The sequence below is a fragment of the Vicugna pacos genome, chromosome 8 (genome assembly GCF_048564905.1).
Source record: "Vicugna pacos chromosome 8, VicPac4, whole genome shotgun sequence".
Classification (NCBI taxonomy): Eukaryota; Metazoa; Chordata; class Mammalia; order Artiodactyla; family Camelidae; genus Vicugna; species Vicugna pacos.
The window spans coordinates 47,721,810-47,741,188 of record NC_132994.1 but is presented as its reverse complement, the minus strand read 5'-3'; the positions used below and the strand labels follow the sequence as shown (position 1 = coordinate 47,741,188).

The 19,379-nt window shown below is 38.1% G+C and overlaps 1 protein-coding gene across 5 annotated transcripts in view; it reads right to left on the bottom strand.

Moving 5' to 3' along the window:
- C8H6orf58 (chromosome 8 C6orf58 homolog) overlaps window positions 1–16,842 on the bottom strand; it is a 108,828-nt gene extending 91,986 nt beyond the window's left edge. For all 5 annotated transcript variants that reach the window (XR_012074988.1, XM_072965852.1, XM_031680080.2 and 2 more), the window contains exons 1-5: window positions 16,540–16,842; window positions 13,882–13,968; window positions 12,234–12,418; window positions 11,207–11,307; window positions 6,619–6,857 (exon numbers count right to left, since the gene is read on the bottom strand). Coding sequence is in view for 4 of the 5 variants with exons in the window: in XM_072965852.1 (XP_072821953.1) it covers window positions 6,619–6,857; window positions 11,207–11,307; window positions 12,234–12,418; window positions 13,882–13,968; window positions 16,540–16,840 (913 nt within the window). In the remaining variant the exon portion in view is untranslated. The remainder of the gene's footprint in view (window positions 1–6,618; window positions 6,858–11,206; window positions 11,308–12,233; window positions 12,419–13,881; window positions 13,969–16,539) is intronic.
- Window positions 16,843–19,379: the final 2,537 nt, after the last annotated feature.

Here is a 19,379-nt window from a genome sequence, read left to right as displayed (position 1 = left end):
ACACCCCCTCCCAAATTTAATGCTTTCAATGTCACAATTGACATCTTTTGTCTTGTGTACCTGTTAACAAATAATTGTTATTATAGTTATTTTTACTAGTTTAGTCTTTTAACTTTCATACTAGATTTATATATGAATTACCACCATTATAAAATTAAATTATTCTGAATTTAACTGTATTTCACCTTTATCAATGAGATTTATATTTTATGTTTTTCTATTACTAATTAGCACCCTTTATTTCAGCTTAAAAAGTCTTTTACCATTTCTTGTAAGACTGCTTTAGTGGTGCTGAAATCCACCTTTTGCTTGTGCACAAAACTCTTTCTCTCCTTCAATGCTGGCAAACACCTTTGCCAGGTAGAGAACAACTTTTTCCTCTCAACACTGAATATGTTTTGCCACTTCATCTGGACTGCAAAGCTCCTGCTGAAAAATCTGCTGACAGTCTTATGAAGGTTCCCTTGAACATAACAAGTTGTTTTTCTTCTGTTGCTTTTAAGATTCTCTTCTTGTCTTTAACTTTTACAAATTTAATTATAATGTGTCTTGATGTGGGTCTCTTTAGGCTCTTATTATTTGGAACTCTCTGGGCTTCCTAGATCTGAATGTCTGTTTTTTCCCCCAGGTTAAACAAGTTTTCAGCTGTTATTTCTTCAAATAAAGTTTATGCCCTTTTCTCTCTCTCTTCTCTTTCTGGGACTCATATAATGCAAATATTGGACTACTTGATGTTGTTCCATAAGTCCTTTAAGCTACTTTCACTCTTTTTCCCTTTTTGCTTCTTTAATTGGATGAATTTCACCACCCTGTCTTTGAGTTCATTTATCTTTTCTTCCACTTCAACAGTCTGTTGCTGAAACCCTCTGCTCAATTTTTCAGTTCAGTTGTTGTTCTTCAGCTCTGTGATTTCCGTCTGATACTTTGTCATATTTTCTATCTCTGCGTTGAAATTTTTACTTTGTTCATGCATTGTTCTGCTCTCGGTGAGCATCTCCAGGACAATTACTTTGAACTCTTCATCAGGTAATCACTTATCTTTGTTTCATTAGGGACTTTTTCCTGAGGCATTATCTTATGCTTTCACTTGAAAATTGTTCCTTTTTTCTTCATTTTTCTGGACTTTCTGTGTTGATTTCTATGCATTATATAAAACAGCCACTGTTCCCTCTCTTAAAGGAGTAGCCTCATGTAGGAGATGAAATTCATCATTCAATCCTGCCTCAACTATTGGTTGTTTCCCTATCCTTTGTGATAGTCCAAGCAGGTTTTTATTCTTAGAGGCTCCCCATAATTGAGGGTGTGCCAAGACCTGTCAGTGTGCCAAAGGGGAGGATCTCAGTTAGTACCAAGATGTAGGCTGATTGTAAGCTGGACTGTCAGGCAACAGCTTTTTGTTGTTACAGTCCTGTGGGACCCATGAACTTAAGCTCTCCTGGGAAACAAAGCCAGGCATTCAAGAGGTATCCCCCGCAGAGGCTGTTAAAAAAAAAATGGGGGCACTAGATGGGGACGCAAGCTCCTTTCCAGGAGATATCAGCAACTTGAGTGAGGCTGGGGAAGAGTGTGAAGATGGCACCCACTGGGTCCCCAGTCTCTGAAGAATATTGTAACCAGCCCCTTGATGTGTGTTAAATTAGAAGCCTGCCCCTCAGTTTGCAGCTTTATGATAAGCAAAGAGGTCTCTTTCATGGAAAGACTGGGCACGTTTCAGTCTGCTGCCTCTGCCCTTGTCTCTGATGTGTTTGCCACAGTGAGTTTGCACAAGCTGAGTAAGAAGTGTCTCTTAGTTCACTTTAGTCATGTGGGTCCCATGGATGCAAGCCCTGTTGCTTTTCAAAGATAGATGTTTCAGGGCCCCGTCTCTCAGGTGGAAGTCTTAAAAGTTGTGATGTCAGATGTAGGAACCCGACCCTTCACTACTCATGGAAAAAGTGGGAGTTCTGAGATCCCTTCCAATGTGTGTCATTGTGCCAGGGGTGGGGTTTGTGGCAAGACTGTGCTGCAGCTCCTCTGTCTTGTTTAGGTGTGTATTTTTGTTTTGTTTGTTTTCCCCCTCATTCATCTGATGTGTAGGAGTCACTCAGCTAGTTTCCGGATTTCTTCCAGAGAGAATTATTTCGTATATAGCTCTAGATTCAGTGTGTCCATGGAAGCAGGTGAGTTCAGGAGCCCCTAACGTTTCCATCGGAACTGAAGCTTTTGAGATGCCCAGGCTCATTTTCACCCACCTCTTCACACATCGCACTTCAGCGAACAATGGTCCCCATACAAGAAAGAACAGGTGGCAGTAACTGCAGTGGGAGAGGATGAGCCAATGATCTTCTTGGTTAGGATGGGAGCAGGAAAGGAGTTAGCTGACCTTAGGCTTGAATCATTGAATTCAAGAAATTTTCAAAGCACTTTGAATTATATTACCATGAATCCAGCTTCTGACAGTTTTGAAACTTCACTTGGTCTTCATTTTAAATATCACCCGTGGAAAAAAGCATAAAACCTATGCAAGTTTTCTGTTTTCTACTTATTTATTACCTAATATTATTTTTCAACTTTAATATGAGCTCTCTATTGTTAGAATATGTGGAATAAAGATTTAAAAGCTGATAACACTGTAGATGGAGAGGCTGTTGAGTATTTACTTAATTAGAAATTAAACACTCCAGGGGACCCCAATGTTCATAGCAGCACTATTTACAATAGCCAAGACATGGAAACAGACTAAATGTCCATAAACAGATGACTGGATAAAGAAGATGTGGTATATTTATACAATGGAATACTATTCAGCCATAAAAACCAACAACCTAACATCATTTGCAGCAACATGGTTGCTCCTGAAGAATGTCATTCTATGTGAAGTAAGCCAGAAAGAGAAAGGAAAATACCATATGAGATCACTCATATGTGGAATCTGAAAAAAAAAAGAACATAAATACAAAGCAGAAACAGACTCATAGACATAGAATACAAACTTGTGGTTGCCAAGGGGAGGGGGGTGGGAAGTGATAGACTGGGAGTTCAAAATTTGTACATACTGACAGGCATATGTAGAACACATAAATAAAATTATTACTGTATAGCATAGGGAAATATATACAAGATCTTATGGTAGCTCACAGCGAAAAAAAATGTGACAATGAATATATGCATGTTCATGTATAACTGAAAAATTGTGCTCTACACTGGAATTTGACACAACATTATAAAATGTCTATGACTCAATAAAAACTATTTAAAAAAAATAAAAACAAAACAAAACAAAAACAACTCCGGGGAAGGACACAGCTCAGTGGTAGAGTACATGCTTAGCATGCATGAGGTCCTGGGTCAATAAACCTAATTATGTCCCCACAAAACAAAACTAAAACAAAAATAAATAAATAAATAAATAAATATTTTTATAAACAAAACCAAATAAAGGAAATAAAAAACTCCATGTCAATTCTTATCATCCATAGAAATGTTAAAGAGCTTACCTGAAGCCCGAAACACTTGATTTTATTTATTTATTCAATGAATTTAACTCAGGTTCCTTGTGAAAAGCATCATAAAACATTTCAAGAGACTAAAAAGTAGTTAAATGATAGTTTTTTTTTTTTTAAATAGAGTTACTGGGGATTGAACCCAGGACCCTGTGCATGCTAAGCACATGCTCTACTACTGAGCTATACCCCTGCCTCTAGTTAAATGATATCTTGAAAGGATTTTTGAGAATGTAAATGTGTATTTCTATTGAATTAATTTAAAATGCTCATTTTTAAATATCAATGTTTGTATTTTACCAATTGTTTGCTTCTTATATATCTTTTTTCTCTGTTCTCTACTTATTTGAAAATCCTATGGCCTTTGTCACTATGACTGAATTCTGTGTGTCACTGGGAGCATGAGGAATGGTTGGCCGGGAATAGTGACTAGATAATAGTAAATGCCTTGTTATGTGATACCTACACAATTATGCTATCAAGGTCACTTTCTTTTAATCAGTAGTTTCCAACATTTAATCTCCAATTTTTTTCTTGTGAAAGCAACTCAAAACCACATATTAAATCCAAAGCTAAATCTCAGTAATAAAATCTGGTAGTATGGGCCTTCCAAGCTTTCAAGACCTTCCAACTCAACTCAGTTCTTTACCCTTTACATCCGAACAGGAAAGAGCCAGCTTATAGGATCCAGGTCTAGAAAACAATCATGCTATATAATAATTTGTCAGAGATGGCTAGGTGACTCCCAAAATTCAGACATCTCCTTTCATGGTGTAGATTTGTCACCCAAGAGTGGTTCGTCGGCAGCCATTTAATTCCTTAACCCCTTGCACCCAGACTTGGGACAATATGACTGTCTCATACCAATAGAGTATAGGAGGAAGTGAGAGGAGTGTCCAGGCTGTCTCCAACACTATAGTATTTTTCTGCTGGTGAGATGTAGGTAATATAAAGGCCAGGGGCTGGAAGGACTACAGATGGAAGGATCTTCAGTCTGCTCCTCCTTGTGTGAAGGAAAGATACCATGACTGAATACACTGCCCTGGAACCATTACTGCAGCAGGAAGAAACTTCAATTGCAGGAAGCCCTGAGGTGTTTGGGTTTATTTGTAACTAAACCTAATGCAAATAAGATTTTAAAAACATATATTTGACGTTTACTTTGGGTTTTTTTTAACATTTTTTTATTGAGTTATAATCATTTTATCATATTGTGTCAAATTCCAGTATAGAGCACAATTTTTCAGTTATACATGAACATATATCTATTCATTGTCACATTTTTTTCTCTGTGAGCTACCATAAGATCTTGTATATATTTCCCTGTGCTATACAGTATAATCTTGTTTATCTGTTCTACATTTTGAAATCCCAGTCTTTCCCTTCCCACCCCCTGCCCCCTTGGCAACCACAAGTTTGTATTCTATGTCTATGAGTCTGTTTCTGTTTTGTATTTATGTTTTGGTTTTTTTTTTTTTTTAGATTCCACATATGAGTGATCTCATATGGTATTTTCCTTTCTCTTTCTGGCTTACTTCACTTAGAATGACATTCTCCAGGAATATCCATGTTGCTGCAAATAGCATTAGGTTGTCAGTTTTTATGGCTGAATAGTATTCCATTGTATAAATATACCACATCTTCTTTATCCAGTCATCTGTCGATTACTTTGTTTTATGTCTTTTAAATCTTTCAGATTCTTTTTTGTTTTAAAAATGTCAATTTTTAAAAGTTGAAGTACAGTCAGTTTACAATGTTGTGTTAATTTCTGGTATACAGCATAGTGTTCAGTTATACACATATAAATAAATCCTTTTCATATTCTTTTTCATTATAGGCTATTAAAAGGTATTGAGTATAGTTCCCCATGCTATACTGTAGGACCTTGCTATTTATCTATTTTATATATAGTAGTTAGTATCTGCAAATCCTAACTCCCAATTTAGCCCTCCATCTTTCCCTTTCCTCTTCTGGTAACCACAAGTTTATTTTCTATGTCTGTGAGTCTGTTTCTATTTTATTTATATTAGTACAAAAATACTAATATTTTAATTATGTTTTAACTTTGATTCACTGCATTTAGAGCATGTCTGGAAAATTAGTATGATATGGTACTGCAAACTTGCAATTAAAGATTCCTTCTGTTTTTCACTCTGGTAGGAAACCCTACAATTGAGGGGCTGGAGCAGAATACTTCTGCCAGACTACGAAGGCTGAATAGAGGGAACTCACATATGTCAATTTGCTAGTTTTTTCATTAACTGTGGCAGGTTTTCTTTTGAGATTCCTTTATTTTTTTCTAAATTTAAGAGTGATACTAAGGTAAAAGAAAACAACTACAAAAAGCATGTATCTGGGTTTGGAGATGAAAAAAGTAGACCTGAAGCAATCTGGTAGCTTTGTGGGTCAACAAGGACCTATATGGCTGCTCTCTTGCTATCTGTACATCCCCTGCCTGACCTGACCCGGCCTTACCCTTACCTTATGTGCATAACTGTCTCCCCATCAAGGGCTGAAACTTTAATCAGTAACTGCCTACATGATCAGCCCTACTCCCAGCTGAGGATTGTTCTAGCCCTTGGACCAGGATGGCTCATGTATGTTTGTTATCAACAGGAAACAAGCAGCCCTCACAATGGTTGCTAACCCAAAGATCTGGAGGGGAGGGGGAAGGAGGGCAGGGAGTGTTCCAGCAGTCCCCCTGGCAACCAAAGAGCCCTTTGGACACCATGCCCCCTATAACTGACAGCCCCCTCCTCCCCTGTGTAGCAAAGATTGCCATTGGCTATCCACGGTGGGGTATCACTCTAGGACCTTTGCCTCTGACTTGTAAGATTCCCTGTCCAATAAATTGCTGATGTCTCCATTGCTGCCTCTGGATTCTTTCTTTGGTCTCAAGAAAATAGGGTTAGTTGCAAGGATTGCAGGACTGTGGGATGCTGCCCAATGGAACCCATTAGAGAGGACAACCCATGAGTGGAAGGACCAAAATGTGCGGGATGGATATCTGCAAGAAATCATGACTTTCTTTGAGAGTATGTGTTATAGCAATACATACCTCTGATATAATCATTATTCCCTCCTTCGTTCAAAGAGATACTGATTTTCTTTAAGGTATTGTTTATAAGGCTCTTACCTGTAGCGTTATCCACTTTGTGAAGAAGATTTAGACCAAGCAGGACTGTGTTCTGAAGGGCGGTAAAGTTGCTGATGAAGGGGGCTTTATCCCCACTGACAAGCACTCGTGGTGGCAGGGCCTTCTGGAACTCAGACACTCTAATAAACGTTGTAGGAAAGAGGGATGTAGCTAGATAGTCCACAGCCACACACCAATCTCTTCCAAAATCTGCTTCTGGTTCAGAATAATATTCCAACCTAAAAGACGAGTGGAAACATGTACCATTATAATTAGTCCACTCGGAATTTCAGCCTCATTGTTTTCTGGAAAAGATCACTTTCTGCTGACAAACTAAGAATGTAGTTTTTAGTTTTAGGATGTGATGGTTTGAGGACCTACCTTTGAAGATATGTAGATAATTAAAAGTTTTAAATTTGGAAAGGATCATCCCATCAATTGTTTATATTTTACTTTGAGTGAGTATCTCTTTTAATCAGATACCTTACAGTTGGAAATCATATAATAACCAGATGTTAGACCATAACTGAGGACTAGAAATATGCAGATAAAAATCAAATGTTCCAAGACAAAATTCTTCCTAAACTCGGACATCCTTTGTAAACTATTGATTCTTTGCGGGGAGCCGCTCGTGATGGAGGGCTGCCGAGCACAAAACTTGGGCGTAAAACCCCAAAGTGCAGGGCGCCAGGCTCTGAGATTGAGGCTGCCGAGCACAAAGGTTGGGCCTAAACTCCCACAGTGCGGGGCGCCCGGCTCAAAGGTCAATTGAGTCAGAACAATCTCTGTCCCGCCACCCCTTTTACTAAAGAATGCACCAGATGCGCCTATGCCTGAGGAAATATCCTTGAGCTACTAAGTCACAAAGGACCTTCAGAGGGAGAGATACAATCGGCACACAAATCAGTAATCTTTTTAGAGAACAATCACCTGAGCTAAATATACACGAATCACGATGTTAGCCTAGAGGAACAATGTCTTAGCTTATCATCTTGGTTCCAGGAACTCTAAATCTTAGTTTTACAAGAACTGTAAACAATAATGATGTCTGTAACAATATACAAGTTAATGGTTTTAGTACACGCCTTAAAACAATACCTTTGCCTACAGGCAGGAATGTATGAGCTAATGGGTTAAAATCATATAAATTAACTGCAAGAAATAAACTCGTCGTCCACTCTTGACCTAGCGTCTTGCGGGCTAGAGTGAGACCCTCTCAACCCCAACTTTTCTTGTCTTGTTGTCTCTTTGTTACGTCTTTTCTTTTCTCAGTCCTGTAGCACAGGTTTCTGGACCTGATCGATTGTCGGCTGGCTCCGACAATTCTTGAAGTCAGAAAGCCCCAAAACACTGAGTATCCTAGAGAGAAAGATGTCTGATGTTCTTGTCTGATTTTCCAAATAAGTGCTTTTTTCCTAGTGGAGCCTCCGCGGTAGCCAAACCCTCTCACCTATTTAGGGAACAAATTATTACACTGGAAAGGTTAAGAGTGTAATAAATAGTTTTATAACTATATAATTCACAGCTCCTGTCCCCCTCTGGTCTAAGCATGCAAAAGAACTTGCAGGTTTTGACAGTTACTCCCCTTGAAACGTTGTCTACTCCACGCCTTCCTCACCAGCTATGTTCTCTTTTAAGTCTCCTCATAGATGTCACCTCCTTCACAGACTTCTCCAGCCCAGCTGAGGTGGAATCAACTATTTCCTCTTTCTCTATATTCCCAAAGCACTATATCACTCATACATTAAAAATTTTGTTTTCTCACTAGATTATATTGAAATTTTTATAAATTAGGTTATGTTATAATTTCTCTGTTTCCACAGTACAGTGCATATGGAGGGTCTAATAAGTAGAAAATGCTTGCATTATGTTTCTCAGTGTTAATCCGTAACATAAGCCAGAGGAGAAAACTTGCTGTGTTTGGCTCCCGTACACATGGGCTTCTCCCTGCCTCCCACACCCAGAAGTAGAAGACTGGGTACAGTGAACGCTTGATGAGAGAAGAGTCTGGTTCGGATTCACAGCTGATTGCCTTTAGTCACATCACAGCTGACAATGAACTAAGGAGTAACAGCAATGTGAATTCATAAGGATTTTGACCAATGGCCAACTAACCCTATTAACAGTGGATTAAACAAATTACAAGGGAGTCAGCAACATGAGGAGACGAGGAAAGGAATGAGGGCACCAGGTCAAGACACAGAGGGCATATGAGCACAAGTGGAATTTAATGGAAGCCTTTCACGTTGTTCAGCTGAATGGGTTATTGAAAAATTCAACCAATAAGTCAGTTAAGATGTGGTCAAAGAGAAAGAAAAATACACCCTTAAAGGCTCATTTTAATTTGAAACATTTAAAAACATAAACCATGGACATGTACCAGCCAATCTGACCATCCAGGACCACAGAGTTTGACTTAAGTATATGTAGACTACACAGAGCTCAGTTTTGTCTCGTGTGAATAAACAACTCCTAGTATATTTTTTACCTAAAGTAACTATGCATGAGATTTCAAGGAAGGTCCCCAGGCTGAAGCAGACTGCAAATAGGGCCTCAATTCTTCAATACTCTCTATGTCCCCCAGAATCAATTCCCTGTCCTCTGCTCCCCTACATGGTATCATTAGAGCACTCATCACCCCGAATCCTAGTTAAGTACAGGCTTGGCGTCTCCCCAGCAGAGTTCCTTACAAGCACCTGGCTCTTCTTAGTCACGACTTCAGCACTCCTCTCTATTTTTTTGGCGTGTCATTTTCCAGTGCCCCTTCCCTGCTACAGTGGAATATGGCAGGGGAAGAGAGGATGTATAATTTCCCACCCCTGGCTCAGCCATAAGATTTGATTTGGCCAATATTAGCCCACTTGACACACCATAAGTTTAACATGCATTTTCACATTTGGTTTCTCAAGTCTCTTGCCATTCTGTCATCACAGTGGAAAACACCCAGGCTTGCCTGACGGAGAGGGAGAGAAAAGTGGAGCAGAGCCAAGCTTCCCCACCCACCTCGTGGAGCCAGTCAAAATCAGCCAACACTCTGTGTGCTCAGGAAGGATCAGCAGAGCTGCCCAGCCAAGCCTCAGACAGTGAGCAATAAATGCTTACTGCCATGTGACACTGACATTCAATGGCTGTTGACTGTGTGAAGAACTGGATGCAATACAGGGCCACATTCCTAATTGCAGAGTCAGGATTTAAACTCTAGCAATTTGGCTTTCAAAAAGCTCATGTTCTCCACAACTGCCCTCTACTGACTCTTGTTGTGACGATAATAGTTACTTTATATTGAATGCTGCTTATGTGCCAAAGGCATGTTAAGCACGATGAATTGATGTATCATTTAATCCCCCAAATTATCCGATGTAGCATGTACTGTTATTATTACAGGTTCAAAGATGAGAAAACTGAGTTTATCGCTGTTTGAATTGCCCAACTTAATACCAGTAAGTTGTTGAAGCCATAACTAGGGGAGGAAACATGCTGTGAATCTGTGAACAGGTTATTTATTTACCTCACTGGATGGATGACGGCATCTGTGAGCAAGACAACAACGAATGGTCTAAGAGGTACCCGACATTCTTGCTGGATTTACAAATTTACTTTTACAATACCAATGAGCCCTGATTTTTTGTTGTTGCTGTCCATGTTTTAAACTATACGCAGATTTCTATCCCATATGTCACTCTTGCTGGTTGACTCCACCCCCTAGACAGAGCCTATGATTGTTGATTTCATGCACCAACTTGACTGGGCCACAGGGTGCCCAGATATTTGGTCAAACATTATTTGGGGTGCTTCAGTGAGGGTGTTATTGGAAGATATTAACATTTAAAGCAATAGACTGAGTAAAGCAGCTTGCCCTCCATTATGTGGATGGGCCTCATTCAATCAGTTGAAAGGCTGAAGAGGACAAAAAGTTAATCTTCCTGTGAATAAGAGAGAATTCTCCTTCCTGATGGCTCTCAAACTGGGACGTAGGCTCTTCCTGGTACTACAGCAGTTACAGGCTTTTTGCTTAAACTTGACATTGGCTTTGCAAATTATGGATTTGTCATCCTCCATAGTCATAGGAGCCAATTCCTTACAATGCATATCTATCTGTCTACCTACCTATCTATGTATCTACCTATCATTGCCTATGGGCCTGTATCTCTGGAGAACACTGACTAATACAGTGCTATTCACATCTTAGCACAAATCATTTTTACAGCTTCACATCTAGGTGTGCCTGTGGAGTGGCTTGATAATCTTCTAGGCTATTTTGTGTGGTAATCCTGATGCTAGTTGATTTTTTGCCCCAAGTATGTGCCTATCAGATTATGTGCCTATGATAAAATTAACATAGATAATTTTTTTTCATTAGAGACAAATTGGTTGCATGTTTTGTTTGTTGGTTGGTTAGCTGGTAGGTTGTTACAGGGTTTTTCCCTCAAATTTTTGCCCATTCTTCATAAAACACATTTTAAGCCTGATCATACTAAAACATTTATACCTTTTCATAAAAATCCTCGATGATTAAATATAATATTTAATAGGAAGATTGATAGTCACTGTAGAAGGATAAAAAACAATAAATAAGACAAAAAATTACCTATCTTCAAAAACTTTGTAGACATCTTTCAAGCTTGAGGTATGTGCGTCCCATAAGTACTTCAATAAGTCATCAAAGCTACTAGACGTTAACTGCAAATGCTATAGCAAAGAGAAGAAATTAATGTTTGAACAGCTATAACAATTTCTCTCCCTACAGTTTAATTTTGTTCACATTTACAATTTAGCAACATTCTACATGAGAGGAGAAATTTTTTCTATGGATTAATTTAAGCCATCAGTGACTAACACCCTGTAAAGACTATAATAATGATCTATTGTCAGTAGTAATATTAAATGCATTTATGAAACAGATGAATTTCACATGTTTTCCCGTAAGTCCATATTTTATACTGGCCAAGAGAACGTTATTTTTTGTTTATCAATTGTTCTTCTGTTACCTTAGTTGAACTTACCACAAAAGTTTAAGATTAAGAAAAGATGAAAAATACTAGAATATTTAATTTAATCATACTTAAAATAATGAGCTAATAATTTATAGAACTAGCAACTCTATCTTTTTGCATTGATTTTGGCCCATGTCTATGCTTAAACAATGTATTTTATTTTGGTCATTGAATATTTAGTTTTGATTGCCATATAATTGTTTAATTCTACCAGTTTATGATCACTGATCAATTCAGTTGAAATAAGTTAACTGACTGTTCTAAAACCAACTGAATAATTATAGTTCTCCCAAGTGTTATCCTTCAGTTGACCTGAAGGTTCAATTTACCAGAGTCATCTTTTCATCCAGTGAGATAACCTGTCTGCTCTCACATTTACATATGGTTTATTTAGGGTGAGGTGAGTGGATAGATTTTGTGTTAATGCTATGTTGGTTCAGAGGGTGTTAATGACATGCAACGCCCTGCTGTAATGTAATGATATTACTATAACTTCCATAAAAATTTAGATTTTTTATACTGTATAATACACATTAAAAACTAAACAAAAACTATTATACAAAAAAACCCGAACTCTTACCACCTCCTAAGAGAATAAGTTATAAAACTTAACAAAAGCACCTTGTAAAAGGTATTCCACTTGCTCATTGTCTGAGGAAAGGATGACTGACAACTAGAAACATCAAGACAAAACTTCGTCTGATCCGTGGGTGGTGGTGAAAGCGTTACTTGATCTGATGATATCCCCATTATGCCAGAATCAACCGCACCAAGGAAGGGTAATGCAGATAGAAAGTAATTCATATCTGTAAAAGCAAAATACTTACTATTGTCATGAGCGCTAAATAATGTGATAGAGGATGTTTTTAAGGAATCTGTAAACCATTAAGCAAAAACTCAAAGATTCAGAAACATATGAAAAAAAAGTAACTGCAAAAAATTTGAAAATCTCCCTAAGGATCATACAGAAAACTGCAACATGCTTCTGTCAATAACCCTACAATCATAAAAGAATATGGGTTAAAGTAGTTGATGACAATATTTTAAAACAAAAAGTAGTTTTAATGAATTTGGTAATAACTCATTCTTTCACAGAATGATATAAAAATGGAAGAAAGGTATCTACTTATGCACAGAATGCTACACCACCACTGAGGTTTTACCATGAAATGTGACATTTTTTCCTAAATTATCTTAATGCAGTTATAGTGTTAATATTTTGTATTTTCTTTAACCAAGTTTAATGTACAACCATGATGTCACAAAGTCATTGTCTTATATTAGGTCTTTAAAGCAAAAATGTTAGATAAGTGTTGATAATAGATCTTTGGATAATTAAACTGAAAATAATTTTAAGATTTTTAAAATTTCTCTCTAAATATAACCTATTCTAGCAGATTGAGACATTGTGGTTTAGTAGGCTGTAAAGCTTATTATACTGATTCCCATTGGTGAAACACATTTATTATTGTAGACATGCATTTGTGAACACAGCCCTGCGCCCCCAGTGTAGCAGGCTGATACTGCAAACTACAAAGTCAATCTGAGAAAGGAGAACCCTGAATTCTGGATTTGTGGCCAAGACTACTTGTGAGTCTTTGAAAAAAATCAATTGGTATCACATGAGAAAAATATGCAAAGGTGGGTGTCATATGTGTCACTTCAAGAAAGTAAAACTTAATATGCTTTTGTCTCTAATTATTGAGAAATAGCTCTAAGAAATTGTGTGTAAATTAGTTTTGCTACTAAAACACAAAATAAAATTAAGGAATTAGAAAATACTTTCTGGCTGTTTTGGTATTGAATGTCTGTCTGAGGCCTTAGATTACTGATGGATAGAATGATTTGTGGTAGATTAATCTCTGACATGTTTACGAGTTACAAAATGAAACACATTTAGTCTGAGCAAAATGAGAAAAAAGTAGTATTTTCTTGTTCTCTCATTTCTCATCCTTCCCCATCCTGGAGACTCTTCTCTTCTGACCAGTGGGACCTCCCACCTGACTGCCAGTTCTAGTTGTCTAGAGGCCATTGTCCTTTGCAGGTCGTTTTCCCAGTCCCTGTGTGAAACGTGTCGGAAGGAATCATTATTGAGATGGTGGCCATTAAATCCTAGAATGTGACATAAAGCCCACAAGGTATAAGATGAAGTAGGTTCCTTTTTACAAAGGAATAGTGCTGCTTTTGTTTTTCTCTGTCCCTAAGATGTCAGGTTGAATAATTTGGTGGAGGGAGGTTATTACTTATTTTGCTATTTAAAGGAACATACCAGCCCACCAACTGTACGCAGAGATGCACAAATGATCTCCAGTTTCATAGCCACATTCTGTCCTTCCTCTGGGATCAACTAATCTGCCTGGAAAAGAGAGTATGCATAGATTATTTATTATGCACATTTTGAAACTGGTTATAATTGTCGCTTACCTAGGTGCATTTTGTTTGCAAAGACGCACACACATTTATCTTCTGATGACTCGTTTCTCTTCCTATCACTCTTTACTCTTCATTTCCCATCACAGAACCAATTTCTCTTCTTCTATCTAACATCACCGCAATATTCTACTTTTGAATGATCTGTTTTGAATATTATTTGCTTTTGTAACCATTTTCTCTTCAACTCCTTTTTCTACTTCCCTTCAAACTTAGAGAAGCAATATGCATACAGATTGAAAGAAACCTGGAGTCCAAATCAAAACCTTGCTCTGTAATTTACTAACTTTACTTTAGCTAAATAAATAATCACTTATGCCTGAATTTCCTTATCTATACAATGAGGATATTAATGTTAACTAATCATAACCAACCATCATAAGGTGGTTGTGTTAAGTGATAAAAGAAAACATGAAAAGTGTTTCTTCCAATGAGTATAGTCGTTTCCTCACAAATGACAATTGATATTTTCTCAGTCTCTCTCTGATTGTTCATGTTCATTTTGTGTCATTTTGCCATCCCTCTTTCTGATCTTTTGTTCATCCTTCTGATTCTGATTTCCTTCCTCTTGTCAGCTGATGCTCCCAGAAGAGTTGTTTTGTTTTGTTGCACTTTTTCAGTGTTTTACTGGACTCATCTACAATTTTTTCTCTCCACTCCTGCTAACGTCCTCTTTTCCCTGACTTCTGCCTGAAGAAATCAGATTCATTCTCCCTTGATTCTTCAGTTGCTCCCTGGCTGTCACACCTCTACTGACCCATCTGTTGCATCTTCTACTTTTGTTTCTACCCCTTTTCTTGCGCACTTCCCTTCTTTTCCTTCCATTTCTCTATGATTTCATCACCTTCCTTCTTTCTTTTGTTAGTTCTGGCCATCTCTTTTCCGTTCATATCTTCAGTTCTTTTCTTTTTCATCTCATTATTCTCCATCACTCAGCCTTCCTAATCTGATCATTCTCAAAGCAATAATTGATAAAGAATGTTGAATCTGTTAACCTGCATGAATATTAGGAGTGTGAATTTTCCTAACCGAGTATTTCTCAGACTGCACACACACACACACAAAGAACGATACCCTATACTCAATCACGTGTACCTATGCCATGCTATTTCCAAGCTCAAGTCTTTAGCTTAATTTTCCACATTATTAGAATAGAATTTCTGGTGGTGGACCTCTGCACTGATGTTTTTTAAAAGCTAGGTAATTATTTTCAAGATGCAGCCACGCCTGAGAACCAGTTTCCATTCATTCTTTTATTCTCTAATAGATTTCATTTCTTTTTTCCCCAGTGAAATTCTGCCCACATTTCAAGTCTCAGTTCAAATCCATTTTTTTATCTGATTACTCCAGCTGACTCTACTGTGTCCCCTGTTTTGCACTTCTAACTTTTACTTGAGTTGTTATTTATTGTTTTCTGTTTCAATTGTGTTGTAACACCTTTGATGACAAGAAAACTGTCTCAAATACTTATCTACCCCAACCCCAGAGCTGCTTTTAGAAAATGCTGGAAACATCTAAGCCCATTATTAGATGAGTTTAGTCAGGCTTAATCATGATATGTGAGTGTAATGAAAGAGTAAGAAGGGTATTAATCTATCAGCCCACTCAGCCTCCATCTACTGCTGGCCTCCAGGCCCCCTGAGACTGGCATGTCCCCCACAGTGGACTATATATTAATGATGTCTCCTGGACCTCGATCTTTCCAATTCTGAGGGACGTTGGATAAAACAGGAGTCAGTCTGAGTCTCAAGACATCCCCTGACAAACGTGGATGAGTGGCCATCTCCAGTAGCTCCTGTACGTGACCCCTTCTCAGACCTCAGATAAACCTTAATCTTCTCCCTATGTGTTTTCCATCGGAATAGAACAAACTTACTTATTGGTGGTGTTATCAGTGTGGAATGAAGGAGACACTACTCTCTTTCATGAGCTTCTCTGTCAGCCTAAATATCCTGTAACTCATGAATCTTTTGCCGCAACATAAATTCTAACTAAAGCCTAGAGTGCACTTTACTTTCCAAGGGAAGCAACCATTTGCAGAGAAACAGCCTCATGAACAAGGTGCCACTCCTTGCCTGTCTCCATTTCCATGTACAGGTAAACACAAGTGGAACTTTAAGACATTCCAACTAATTTGACATCATCTTCTGTTCTTTAATGCTTATCTTCTCGACAGTTTTGTTCTGCCCAGTGCTTAGAATGAAGACTGGCACCTGGTAGGAGTTCAATAAATATTTGCAGGATGCCCAGTAGGTTAGATATGAAGTCTCTTTTGTTCAACATCTATGCCATATGTCCCATTGCAGTTTCTAGTCAAAACAGGCAACACACAAAAGAAGGATTTATGGAAGAAAAAGAGAAGTAGAAAAATAATGGTAATGGGAGAAAAGAGGAAAAGTAAACTAATCAGTTTTTCAGAACATAGTCTGATATGCACAGAGTCCCAGTCCCAGTTACAACCTGGCTATACTGGAATGAAAACAAGAGTCGTTCTTACCTGTAGTATATTGCCAGCCATGCTGCAAAGGCAATCCCCATAAAATATTTTGTTCATTATCTGGTGCAAATTTTTCAAAATAACTGGCTGTCTTGTTCATGAGGATTTTATACATCCCCATTCTCTCAGGGTACACCCAGGGATCGATAATGTGCTTTCCATTCTCCACCCTGTAGTCACTGAACTGACCAGGACTCTCATTCCACAGTGGAGGATACAGATCTGAGAGATTGAACGCTCCTACTAAAGAAACAGAAATGCAGCTGACTAGCACACAGGCCCAAGGGTGAAGGAAAGCCATCACGCCAGAGCTAAGGGTTGAGGTTGTGACAGGGCTTTTATTGGGAAATGGAGGAAGAAGTCATGGTATTTGCTTCTACACTGGCATAGCAACACTGTTCTTGCGCCTAGGGACAGCCTTACCAATGAAAGCAGGCTGCTTTCTCAAGAATTGAGAAGAAACTAGTGGTTACCAGGGGGAGAGGGGAGACAAGGGGAGGAGTTAGGGGTAAGGGATTAAGAGCTACAAACTACTACTTGTAAAATAAATAATGGACAAGGATATATTGTACAGCACAGTACATATAAATACATACATAAAATAAGTCTATTATTTTGTAATAACTTTAAATGGAGTATAATCTAATAAAATGTTGAATCACAATGTCATACACCTGAAACTAATATAATATTGTAAATTAACTATATTTCAATTTAAAAAATAAAGAAAATGATGAAATAAATTAGGGTACTTCCCTTGTTTAATAACATCATCAATATAGTTTGCTATTCACATGATAATTGAAAAACAGCTGTTGAAAATTTTAATGTTGAATGAGTCAATATTTTGAACACTTTCAGAAACTGCTACTATATTCACATTGTGTTTTTATGCCTATTAAAGTACACTCCTACACATCTATCTTGACCTTATTCATCTAGAAATATAAAGATATGAGCATTTACTGATCTTTGCAGAAAAGAATTTATAGCAAGCCTGAGATTGGTATCATTAGAAAAATCTGCTTGAAAGGTTGTCACTTGGCTGTCATCTGTGTACTTGGCTCTCAAAGTTCCCAATCTACAGTTAAATGACAAGGGTGATTAACTCAGGGCAAAAAAACACCAAAGCTAGAAAATGACAAGTAGTCCTTGAGATGAATAGCTGAAACTATTGAATAGTTACCAGTTTTTGCTTGGATCTGGGCATACCTTTCCTTGCATTAAGCCTGTAGTGTAGAGGGCTGTAAATCTGGTTGAGCACAGTGTGGTATTTGTTTGGTTGCTATGATCACAGTAAGTGAACTAGAGACTTCAAATTACTCTAATGATGCCTTGTGTTTTATACTGGGGCCTGCTTTGCCAGAAGATTTAAAAAAAAGATCTTCCCTGCCTTTATCTTTAGATTTTAGCATACGCTTCAGGTTGAGTCTCTCTCTTTGTCTCTTTCCCAGAGTATCTCACTCTTGTTTTCCTTGCCACTGTTGGTCTGGTGGAGGTTAAGGGAGGAGGAGTCCTTCTCTGATTTAGCTTCCAAGTTAGGGAGGTGCCAGTCAGCGATGGGCCAGCACAAGTCCTGTTTACCTTCCTCTTGTTCTAGTCTAGGGCTTCCTGCCATGTACTCTTGCCCTTTATCCATGTTTACAGAGTTTTTATCTTACCTTTGTGTGGGAGCACAATCATGGGTTAGCAAGTTGTAGGACCACATTGCTGAAATTAGCTGGGCATGCTTTGCTCGTCTAGAACAGGCTGTCTCTGATTCATGAGATTCCTACGCTTCCCTGCCCTTTCATTATCTCTTAGCATGTCGTAACCTAGAACAGTTTAACCTTTTATTTAAATTGCTTAAGATTTATGACTGATGCCTTACTTTGTTCAAATTCCCATGATATATGTCACTCTGATTGTTTGAAGATTGTGCTCAATAAATTTGAGAGTCTAAGGGGGTCTCAGGGAGCTGGTCTCCGGCTCTCTCTCATCTCTCTTGACTTGACAAAGTCTCAAGTAATTCTTTCTTCTGCCATGGGCTTTGCTGGCCAAAACCCACACCTTCGTTCAGCTGCACTGGGCTTTCTACAGTGTCCTTAGAGTGAGAGCTGGTTGCCATATTATTCCCAAATACAGAGTTTAGGGCTTTTGTTCCATAAAGGAATAAGAGAGAAGGGTCCAGGAGGAGTTTTAAGTCCCTCCTCCAGGAGTAGCTACTCCCCCTTCCCTGCTTGTTTTAGGGAAGAATCTTTCTCAAGATTCTCTCTGGTCTTCTCTGTAAGAAACAATTTTTTTTTTTTTAACTGATGAACTGCATGTGAGGTGGAAGGAAAGAGGAAACTGAAAGGTGACTTTCAGGTATTTGGCTCAGCCTGAGACACACGGGTACAATAATCCGGTCACAGGGGAAAAGGTGTAACTCTTTCCAGACATCCTTAGAATGGCAGCCACCTCCCCCTTTCCTCTTCAACTTAAGTCTTTTTCCAGCATCAGTGTGTTCTTACCCTGGGATCTCCGAAACTATAGTAGCTCAGAATTAAATGCAAGTCGTCCTTGTACAAAAGTAGATTAATATTTATTATTCCTTTTTGATATGTTGCCAGGTCTAAGATGCCAGGTCATTGAGTTGATTTATTTTTGTACAATGATGTCTTAATTGCCCTTTCTTTATTATCCGAACAAAAATTTTCCCCAAGGTCTCATATCCTTTGTTGATCATGATCAACAGCTAGAGCCATGTCACTCATTAAAAAAAATGAGGTTTTTTTTAAAAAATAATTGTATCAAATATTCTCAAGCTCAGATAGTTTCCTTCAAAATACCTGAACATAGACTCACCTTTCTTTTGTTAC